At 36.6% G+C, this 12,154-nt stretch overlaps 1 protein-coding gene across 1 annotated transcript in view; it reads right to left on the reverse strand.

Annotated features, from left to right (window-relative positions):
* LOC114648921 (voltage-gated potassium channel subunit beta-1-like) overlaps positions 1-12,154 on the reverse strand; it is a 212,969-nt gene that overhangs the window by 47,168 nt on the left and 153,647 nt on the right. Inside the window, exons 4-6 of the mRNA XM_028798266.2 lie at positions 1,852-1,931; positions 1,231-1,275; positions 220-264 (exon numbers count right to left, since the gene is read on the reverse strand). Of these exons, the coding sequence (XP_028654099.1) occupies positions 220-264; positions 1,231-1,275; positions 1,852-1,931 (170 nt within the window). The remainder of the gene's footprint in view (positions 1-219; positions 265-1,230; positions 1,276-1,851; positions 1,932-12,154) is intronic.

Genomic DNA, 12,154 nt, shown 5'->3' on the forward strand with positions numbered 1-12,154 from the left:
TGTGACCTTAAGTTGTATTAAGCAATTCTGAGAAAGCTAGCAAAGGGTGGACATTCTCACAGGCTTGATTTATTTTGCAGAAGAAATCTTTTTAAGGAAAGTATTCTTAAAATGTACGTAAGTTGCTATTTACTCAGACACTCACATTTGCATGCAATGAGAAAAAAATACAGAGAAACACGTGCACAGACACACACAATATAATTTGCATGTACTTACTGTCCACCCCAGTAAATCTTAGTTGTGACCACAAAACTGGACCTCCTGTGTGGACAAAGAGCAATTGGTATTATTTCTGACACTCATTCCTGCTTGACCTCCTTTCCCCCTTCATGCACAAATACATTGATTGCATTTTCTAAAAATGTCGAGTAATTCATGGCCCACTCAGGTATAGGTATGACACAGTATGGCCAGCATCAACTCATAATGGTGCTCCATTTTGAGGAATACTCTGGAAAGTTCAGAAACTGATGTGAGATTTAGTCTAAACAGATTTATTCATCTGTAAAGAGGTTTCTTGCAATCTGAATATACCTTACATCACAAATCTCATCTCATTCCTCAGTCTAAGTCAACTTTTTAAAACAAGTAAGGACAGTAGGAACCATATATCCTTGGGAGACTAAATCATGGAATGTGGCTGGAAAACCATACCATATACTGTAAGAAAAGACTAAGGACAAATCTCCTTTCATAAACTCATAGTACCGGGCCTGTAGGGGTTCATAACACTGCGATGAGCACTGGCACATGATGAGACAGGAAAGCTACACTTGAGCCTGGGGCACACTATTTATGAAAAAAAAAGATCAGCAAATATGATCTCTCAGACAAAACATCACTTTGTCTGAAGATTTAGTACTCATTTTGATTAGTTTTTTGGACATCTAGCACTGCAAACTGTGGTTAACAAGGAAAAAGACATACAAGAGCTCCCATACCAGGAAATAGCATAAGCTGTTCCAGGCTTATCAATCATCATGAGGAATGAATTTATTAAGTAAAAGACCATTTGTGTCAGTCAGTGTTGGCCAATAGATACATAGATCAATAGATAGACAGGAAAATGCTATGGAAAACAGATAGACAGGATGATAGATATAAAGGGCACTATGTAAGATAGATAGATAGATAGATAGATAGATAGATAGATAGATAGATAGATAGATAGATAGATAGATAGATAGATAGGCACGCAAACATTGCAGAGAGTTTAAAAATAGTCACCTCCACCCTTTCTTCTTAATGATGTTCCCCAAGGTGACCTCTGCCCTGTGAAAATGAAATTCAGAGAAGCCACGTTAAGCAAGCTGAGCTGTTAGTCATCAGCACCGGTGTCCCCTGAAAGTCATTCTGCTCAATGAAATGCTGCTAACAGGTCACGTTCCAGGGCCATCATTTTCTAAGTAAAGGCAGGCACTCCACTTCTTTGTGATGAGTCAGGCCGCTCCCCCGAGATGCCGGCTCATGCTGAGTCACTGCCTATTGCTACTGTCTCTGGCACAGCAAGTGTGAAAAATGCCTGCTGCAGCCTTAATGGGCAAATGTTCCCTACAACATGGGTTTCAAGGCAGCAAGCTTCTGACAATGACAAGTTAAGGCTGCTGACGTTAGATTTTGTACCAAAAAAGCAATTTATACTCCATCTGCTTCAAGGGAACCGAGCCACCAATCCAGTGGTGTCAGCACACCTCTAAATGCAGCTGCCATCGCACCTGCTTCTCACCCAGTGAGAACAGGATCTTGCAGCTCCCTTGCTGCATCTCAAGATAAGGAGAATCCTGACCGTCAGATGACACAGGAGCCTGAGCAGCTTCTTCTAAATAAAGCTAGAGATGCACTACTTACTTCCCAGATGCATAAACTTCAGCTGTATCAAAGAGGTTTATTCCATTTTCATATGCAATCGTCATCAGACTCTCAGCCATCTGCAGAAAAAAGCGGAGTAATTAACCAGCATTTTGACTTGATGCAGACTACTGCGGCAGTTGCAACTTTTTTGTGATCCTCAAATCAGTCTTATTTGTCATCCCTTTCATCATAATACAGTATGCACCATGGTTACTCTTCCCATGCAGGACTACAGTGGGTGATTTTTTTTAAATTGCAGTAGTTTCTTAATCTGTGGCTGAATTTTATTTTTCGCTATCCATTAATTTTATTTTTATCTATCTTGTTGCTTAATTAGATGTGATTACACCTGACTTAAGCCCCCCCCCAAAACCCCCCCCCGTTTAAGAATGAGAGGACCTGGACAACAAAACAAACATCTTTTGCAGTTTAGTTAGGAGAAAGTAAATCTAGATAGCATAATGACCCTTTGTGTTTGCCCTCTTTCAACTACGATTCTCATTTCAGAGTATTGGGCTTTTAGCAATTGGTACTTTTGATGTGTCCATGGTATTCCGACACCTTTTCTTATCTGATCCTGATTTCTGCTATCTTCTGCTTTTTGGCATCTCCTTTATCTTTAGATGAAACTAATAATAATTCATTACATTTATATAGCGCTTTTCTCAGTACTCAAAGCGCTATCCACACAGGGAGGAACCGGGAAGCGAACCCACAATTTTCCACGGTCTCCTTACTGCAAAGCAGCAGCACTACCACTGTGCCACCTGTGAGGACTAAAACTAAAAGGCAGTTTCTAGAAGACATTAGTGCCAGGACCCTTAGCTGTTTCATTTAAGAGGACATTGGTGCATGTTTCTAGATTATTTACTTATGTGCTTTTGTCTCCTGCCTTTTTGACTTTGGTTGTCATCTGTCCCTTTGGTGACATCTCCATCCTTCAGTTTCCCTGTGATCATAACACTTTACTCTGTGAGTCACAATATACAGACGGGGAGCTCCAACAGAATGAAGATGAGAGAAAAAAGGAAGAAACAGAAGCTACGATGAGGCTCTGTACAACTGATAAGGTACCATCATTCTACTGTGATTACTGTCCATGGATTAATGGAAACTGCAAACATTTAATTGTTCCATTTTATATACATATTTTTAACCATTTTATTATAAAGACAATGTTGCAGAAAGCAGCTTAAGGCATATGTGTGGTGTTTCACATGTTGTTTTACTTCCTTATTACTTAATTCCATCAGTGACAGTCACTATGAACAGATAAGTGGACATGAATGTCTTCTTAGCTCAGGACAAATAGTGCCAAGAACATGCGATCAAATGTATTACTTTCAACTTTCTTTTGTTGTCATAATGATATGTCAGAAATATGGAAGGCCTGTTCATTGAACTCAAAGCCTTCTGCTGATTCAAAGTGAATGTATTTGGTAAGTTTTAAGACTATTTCTATTCTTACCCCCAGACGTTGGACCATAATGCCCCGTAGACTCTATTTTAGACAACAAGAGCACGCATGTTATTTTTTAAAATGAATAAAAAATACTTCATGCAACAACACAATTTCCCATTCATATAAATGAATACCATGATTATGAAAAAGCAACTTTAATGTGAAAAATACCAAACCTAACATCCAGGGTTTTCTTTCTATCTTTTCATTTTAATACTTTTTGTCGTTCCTTGTGTTTATTTTGTAGAATAAACTCATTTTTGGTAAAGAACTTCTTTTTTTGGCAGATACCTTCTGGGTTAGAGTGCCACACAGAATTAAAGTGAATGAAAAATGAAGAGTTGTGCTGCCGGAGCAAACTGCTATGTTATGTAGTTGAAGGTGGCGGTGAGGAGCGAGCTGGGGCAGATAACTATTAGCTAACTTTGTGAGCTTGATGGACTGCATGGGCTCCCCTCATTTCTAAAATGTCTTATGCTCTTTTATGTTCTTATATTTAGCTTTTGTGCATATTGACATGTAAATTGAGCTTGAGAGCATTTTAATATGATTACCGTTTAGCGCAGTATCACTAAAGTGAAATCTACATTGAAGTCCTGTATGGGCCATTCCATACAGATTCAAATGAGAGCATTGTTGTCGCTGCTAAAAATCACTAGTTAGCATGAAACCTTTGTACATATAATATACATCAATCCATCATGCAGTAAATAAATTAAAGAATTTATGTTGTTCTAAAATAAGCACTCTAAGTCTCAGCTTAAGCTTTTTTTCCATCTTAACATATGTGAGGAACAACATTGGACATTTTCTGGAAAATAAAGTCTGCATTACCGTATTGGTTGAACCTTTGACTTAGCTATACTTTATTGTTTGTGTTTTTGTTTTCCTCTCAGTGATAATAATTAAGGAATATGTAAGTAAGTAAATAAATAATGAAAATGACAGATCTTACTCAATTAGGGGATATACCAAATACAGGTTTCAGGAGAAATGAATGTTTCACAATCAGAAATGGCTAGCCCATTGACAAACAGTGGTTACTGGTTGAGTAGCTATGATCAGCTCTAAGGTAAATTCCACAAAAATGTTCCATATCATCCCAAAAAATATGCAAATGCTACACACATCTGCCTGGGTTTCTTGGCTATATGGATACTCCAGTGTTAAATTAGGGAGATCCTAGACTGCCGTGTGTCACATACTCTTAGATATCCCAAATGTCATTGAATTACTACATGCATACTTCTACATACTGTACACACAATTTTCTTAATAAGGACACAAGGGGCGAAAACAGGTTCCTGTACAAATGAGGCATAAAATCTTAATTCCTTTCAATCAAAAATATTGAATAGTATACCAGGCCGAAAGAGCAGTTATGTGACACTTGAGCTAAATCAGTTTGAATTAGAATAGTCAGTCAGTCAGTCAGTGACTTTCTAACCCACTTAGTGCTGAACAGGGGTTCTGCTGGCGCTTATCTCAGCTAGCATAGGGTGCAAGGCAGGAACAAACCCTGGACAGGGCGTGAGTCAGAATAGGGATTGGCAAAAAACACTGAAGCTTTAAAAACAATCAGACACTCCTTCTCCACTTAATACCACAGAGAAGCCTTTGTCCAATGCCCCTGGGTATCGCCTACAGCTCAGAAGCATTCAGTCATGGTGATTGAGTGTGTCATATTTTGAACTGGTGTCCTGTCCTAGACTGCTGCACCTGAGGCTACGGGGTAAGCCACCCTAAAAAAAGCAGGTTTGAAAAACAAAATCAAAAGCAGAGTTGGGAAAACAGAGCAAAGAGGTGAAAAGAAGATGCAAGAGATGCTACAAAGGATGAAAATAATTCATTAGGAGCTGAAGAATAGACCCAAAATCAGCCTCAGGTGGGGTGAACACACCAACTTAAATACTCATTTTTAAAAAGGTTGCAAAAAAGTTCTTCACTGTTGCCAAATCATCTCCATTTGTCAAATTTACTTATATAACTTATCTTTATGTTGCGAGTGTTGGGCAGTGGTTCCCAACCTTTTTTTTAGCTATGCCCCACCTAGGCCTTTCTAAAATCATGATGTCCCCCACTGTAACATATACCTTATTCTTATTATTACCTATTCAAAAAGTGAACTCCTACTCGCGTGGAGGAAGCCAATAATGTCATTAATTTGGTCTAAACAAGCTTCCAAAGAACATGGAAACAAAAGAGGGAAAGGATAGTTGAAGTACTGACAAAGAAATCACCAAGAAGTTGTTAAAAAATATATAATATGAAGTGTAATATGAAAATACAGCAAATGCAGTTTTGAAAATATATAATATGATATTCATAATTATAAAATAACTTTAATGACAGCTTTTTCTATAATATTTTGATCATTTTATATTTTTGTTATATTGCAAAATTTTATATTCATTGTTACAATTCATATTATTTCAATGGTAAAAACTATTTCTAAGTAGAAAAACCCAAGCCGGTTGTAAAATCATAAATTAAAGGGTTCTTCACCATCCCTTCTATTTTTATATAAATATCTCTGTAAAAAATAAAAATAAAAATTATTTGCTATTTTTTTTCTATCATTTTTAACAGTGAATTTCTGTTTTTTCATTTTATAAATTGTTTAATGTACCTAAATTCTCGAATTGTCCCCCTAAAAAGTCAAATTGCCCCCCAGTGGGGCGTACGCCCCATGTTTGGAATCATAGGTGTAGGGTAACATGATAATATTATAGATTTTCAATATGCTGATTTTTTTTAGCTTTTTAAAAGAAATTGTTAATGTGTCCATCAGTCTGTCTGTATTATACATGCGAGGAGAACAGAATAAGCTACACCAGCCAGGCCTCCATTCATTTTCATCAAGTAATAGAAATCTACCAGAGTTTAGTTGGTTTTGAACCAGATGCAAGGCGGAGCAACATGGAAAGAGACATCAGCAAGTAGTGCTGCCCCCTCCCCGCTTACATTCCTCTGCTAAATAATATGACCACCCGAGTTCATGTCAAAATGTCTTTTGCTCGTTCCTATTGTTAGTTTTTGTGGATTCAGGTGTGTTGGGGCTTAAATGAAATGAGCACTGATAGTCAAAAACCCAAATAGCCGTTTGATTACAGATGTTTGATTAATTATTTTACTTGGCAAAAAAAAAAAAGTTTGGTTTCTGAGGAAAGAGTTCCACTTAAAAGCTGCCAACCATACAATTTACTTCTCATTATTCCGTAATCCTTGAAGAGTTAAATGTATTATTATTGGTGGTTTTAAAAAAGAAGATAGATAGATAGCTAGATAGATAGATAGATAGATAGATAGATAGATAGATAGATAGATAGATAGATAGATAGATAGATAGATAGATAGATAAGCACACACACACACTATGGTCTGAACACACACCTGAATGACTAAAAAGGGAGAAAACAAAAAGAAAGAAAACTTTCTGGCAGTCCCTGTCCCAGTGTGACATTATGCAGGTGCATTGCTGTGGGTATAAAGAAGGCCAAGCAGTGTTTCTTGACAAACTTCTGCTGAATAATTTGTTTGCTTTAAGTCCACAGTGCGAGTGTGTCATGAAGAGGATGTGCAGTATTGTTCATAATGGCACTCAATTTTGTTTTAGTTCTCTCCTCCTCTACTACCTCCAGGGGATCCAGAGTGTATCCCATAACTGAGTCTGCTCTTTCAATTAGTTTGTTGATTTGATGGGCCTCTTGGAGTTGATGCTACTGACCCAGCATGCTACAGTGTAGAAAATCATAGTGGCCATTACAGGGTTGAAGGAAAGATATCACTACCCACATTAAAAGAATAAAATCTCCTAACAAAGAAGAGCCCTTTCTTATGTAGATCTTCTGTGTTATGAAGACCAGTCCAACCTGCCACTGAAGTGGACCCCCATATACTTGTAGAACCTACAGAGAATGCAGTTTGTTGTGTTTTTGTGAATTTCCCCTTGGGCTATCAGGGCTCCTTTATATCAATGGCAATATAATGTCTCACTGGACTACATCTTATCATTAAACAAGTATTTTGTGTATTTTAGAGGAGGTTGTTGTTTGATCTATCTATCGTGCGTGCTCCTAACCTGCTCCTCCTATCTATCTATCTATCTATCTATCTATCTATCTATCTATCTATCTATCTATCTATCTATCTATCTATCTATCTATCTATCTATCTATCTATCTATCTACTCCCTGAACAGTGAACAGAAACAGAGACTCTTTGGTACAGTGAAAGTTAGTATCTATTATTTATTAAATTCAAAATGAATATGTATTATTAATTATATTATAATTTGGTTCTTAATTATTGTTCATTATTATATTATTGATATTTTTTCTAGAAAGTTAACATTTATTATTGATATTTTTTCTAGAAAGTTAACATTTATTACTTCTGTTTTTTTTAGTGTGCTGTCTTGATGACATCATGCTGCTTTTTCTGTCACATTTAGCTTCCTAGGATGATTTCTTGTTACAGTGGTTCAGTTAGAATTGTCAGTAAATGACTTATGAGACACTGGCCTCTTTAAGAGACATGGGCCAGTAAGACTCAGTTTGTATTTTACTCTCATTAGACTCTAAGAATTAAAAAGAAAGGCATTTTTCTTTGGGAATTCCAGGTTTCCGACAATACCTGCAAGACTTACATTTTTCATCCTACTTTCTAAAGGAAAGCTCGCTCAACTGTCTGACCCTTCCTTGTTCTAAGGCTATGGATTTCATTAAGTAAAAAACTGGAGATTTGACTTAAGGTCTCATCTTCAGTCAGGGATGGACCTCTGAGACAACTTCTCCTGACAGCAGTGCCTTAATTATATTATTTTATCTTTATTTCTTTTTCCATCCCCAAACGCCATGCTGGTGAGGCTTCTCCTGAAGACCCAGTCCGTATAGAGTGTGTGTTGCCCCGCTGGTTGTAGTGAACAGGGACAGATAGCTGTCCTCACCAAGAGAGTCAAGGCTGATAATCCATGTACTTTAATGTAGGTTTCTGGCAAGAAGTTATACAAAGTATCAGAATGTGATAACCATTGACAACTTGAAGGTAAAAGGACGATTTCTTTAACCTAAAATACAATATGGCAGAAGGTAAAGCTATAACTAAAGACGCACCAGTAGCAAACAGGGAGCTAGGGACATACCAATATTTACCAAATTAAAAAAGGGGGGGGGGGGGGGGGGGTAGGAATGTACCAAACTGGCTAAAACCAATATTAACACAGGCTGCTGTAGCAGTACATTTCTAACATTTGTTTGTGTTTAACAATTATTGCAAACATCCTTTCTCTTAAATTACTGCCAGGGTTCATTCCCTGGTTTATATTTATTTTTTATTTTTTTGTTGTTTTTTTTAACTTTGAATAATTATTTTTCATTTTTCTGTTATTTCTGTTGGTTTTGTTAATTATTCATTAATTACTGTATAACTATGCCTTTAAAGTTGTGTATTATTTAATATCTATGTGTAATAAATTGTTCTATTTTGTCTCTTGTACTTTGTGAGTGGAGCCTCAAGAGGCAGGCCACTCTGATGTCACCGCTGAAGGACCACCCTCAGCCTTTATTCCCTCAAGCTTAGAGTGGATCCTTCAGTGGTCTATTGACATTCATTTTGTGCATTTATCTGTGAATATTGGATTTCTGGTTTATTGGAATTTTTGCTTCTGTTCTTATTGCGATTTAGATTTGGGACCTGACCATCTATGCCAGACTTCTAGGCAACTCCTTTCTGTCTTTTGGCCCATTTAGTTCTGTTTGATATTTTCAGAATAAATAGTCTCATTTATAAAGATTCTGCTAAAGTGTCATGGTTCTGTTTGATTGTGTTCTTTGTTCTCCATTCAAGTGTCTTCTTTGTGTAATTTCAAGTACAGTATGTTTCATATGTTTATCATGTTGATTTTTTTTTAATAGATTATTATGTAGTATAGTTTCTGTATGTGGTCAACTGTTCTGTTATGTCCCTTGTTTTGTCTTGGATTCCCAAGAGGCTGAACCACTTGTCTGTCACACTATGGAACTGCCCCCAAACCTATAAAAGCTGGGACGACCCACTGGTCAAATATGGTTCATTTGAATTGTGGTGTTGGTGAGTTCTTGTGATTTATTGTGCTTTTGAGATTTCCTGGATTATGTGGCCTTTGTGCTATGTTTTTGACCATTCTTTCTAATTTTATATATTTTGCTGGGGATTGCCTCTGTTGCTTTAGGTAACTCCTATCCATGCCTTTTACACTCCTTGAATTTTTTTGTTAAGAAGAGCATTTTTGCAAAAATGAATAATTTCATTTATAAAGATTCTTTGTTCATTTCCATTCTTTATATGGGGTTAAAGTTAGGGCTAAAGTAAGGGTTTCCTACAGTTTTTGGGACTTTATACATGGATAGTCCCAAGATCATAACACCTTTCTCACAACACATTTTACAGATCTTTTACATTTATTGGCATGATTTTGTATTTTATAGTTTGTTGGACATTATAATAGTGTGTTTGGAACTTAGGAACTCAGTTCCTTATTTGGGCCTAAGTAGGCCAAAGCCTTTATTTGGTGTCTGGATTGAGAACAATTCTATGCTGGCTGTGAAGGTCTGGTCTGGATAGTGTAGGCCTTAGAAGGCCTCACATCCTCTTCACTTTAGAAGTGCATTCAAATCACATTTTTAAATCAGGGAAATATTATTTTCCTGAAAAAATCAAAAAAAAAAAAATAGAAGGAGAAACTGAAATTAAAGTAGATGACATCTTATTTTTTAAGGGGGGGGGGTTTGTAATTGCAATGGAGATGAACACAAATGCAGGCCCTGCTCCATAGGGTTATGAAGTTGCAGAAGCAATCCTATCAGCACCACCCACATCCCGCAGTGGCCTAGATCCCAGTTCAGGGTTTGACAAGACTGAAACTAGTGACAAGAGTTCCCTGAAAATGATTCTGGGAAGTCACTTGGAGTCATGGCAGGATTTACCACCAGGGTGACTTGGGTGCATACCCTGAGACCCTGCTCACAAAGCGGTCTTTGTATATGTGAGAGAAAAAATACTTAACAACAGAAAAAGTTGACGTTTTTAGTGAGAGTGCAGACAATTGCAGCGATCCACTATCCAGCATGTACTCCTACCCTACTTCAATCCCCACAATTATAATCCTATCTAATCAGGCCTAAAGTAAAAGTTTTAAAAAGAAAAATATGAGTCCTGGGTTGGTTGATATGTGCAGACGACGACCCGAGCTGGTATCTAAAAGTTCACTTTTAGGTGATGGTACATTTGATGTGCTACCATGCTGCAAAACAGAAAATAGATGGTATTTCGAAATGAGAGCCCAGTGGTGCAGCAAACAAAAAAAAATAAAGAAAACTGAGGAAAAATATGTTATTTTTTCTTGTAAATACAGTAGTTGAGACTAATAACAGCAAGCTTGTTGATAGTCAGAAAAGGGATATTATCACTGCTTATCAAAAGAGAGTTGAATTCCTACAGATGTGAAGTTGCACTCATTAATTAGTTTGTTACATTCACTGCAATACACACACAATATAAAGTTTTGGAATTTTATGCACTTCAGTTCCTGTACCTCATTTAGTAATGACATATGTGATTCAGGGACGTGCGGTCAGGGGAGGCAGATGAGGCAGAGCCTCACCCGACATCATGAAAAGTAAAAAAACTAAAAAGTGATAAAATCAATTTGTCCACCAGTCTGTGCTATAAGTTTGTTTTCTGTATGATTCCAATAACTTTGATCATTTTTAATAAGTTAGCGATATCAGAAAGTCAAGTGCACTGCAGCGGTATTTTTATTTTTTATTTCGACTGACTGCCAAAATGGAAGATTAAGATTTTTAAAGCTAAAGGAAAATAAGGAGGACTTTTACAAGAAATTGACAGAGATTTTCAAGGAGAAGAATAGGCGCATGGACTTCATTTGCAAATAAAGGTGAGGCCATAAACGGTTTTCAATTTTATAAAAATGGGATTATACTAAGAAAAAACAATCCAATATTTAAAAACTATATTTTGACCTTAAATAAAATATTCTTTTGTTTTTCTTGTTATCCTTTTGTTGAACAGTCTGTATTAAATTGATTAAAGCATCAGAATTAAAAGCTTTTAAAAACAACAAAATATTTCAATTAAGGTCAAAATTGAAATCCTTTTTTGTACACCACTCTATATTTTCATTTGTAGTGAATGAGTGTGAATTGTGGAATTGCAACGGCAAATTTAGAACACATGGAGCGTGCTGAGCAAATGCGCTCTCTCTGCTTTCTCTATAAATGTAACGTTCTTTCTTAGCCAATATGTACCTTACCTATGTGTGTGTAAAGAATGCTGATGAGATATGAAACATAACCAGTAGTCAATGTGAATGCTGGCTGCCATGTGAATAGTGAATAAGCAAATCTTTTGGGTTCATATATTTGTAATTCAGACTCTGAAGGACTCAGTGCATCACCAGCCATGAACCTCAATGCACGTCACTGATGTGATGTTCATAATTTGTCAATATATGTGTGTGCGTAGTGGTGTTATTGAGGTGAGATGAGGAGGAGCCTTTAGAGCTTTGACACACTGGGGCCTGTGGGGGTCTTAATTCAGCCTTGCCTGGAGCACTGATTGACAGAATATACAGAAAATATTCCAGACTAAAGAGTGCTAATAGTCAAGTTGTTGGATAATATGAATAATATTCAGCAAAAAATAAAGGTTTTTAGGAGTCGCTCAAGTAAACAATTGGAGCACTATAAGCTTATGCTGGATAGAATCAAGAAACATTTTTAGAGTAGTTTTTACAAAATGTAGATTAGTATTGAAAAAAAAAATAGAGTGAAATTAATA

Source organism: Erpetoichthys calabaricus, chromosome 3 (genome assembly GCF_900747795.2).
Source record: "Erpetoichthys calabaricus chromosome 3, fErpCal1.3, whole genome shotgun sequence".
Classification (NCBI taxonomy): Eukaryota; Metazoa; Chordata; class Cladistia; order Polypteriformes; family Polypteridae; genus Erpetoichthys; species Erpetoichthys calabaricus.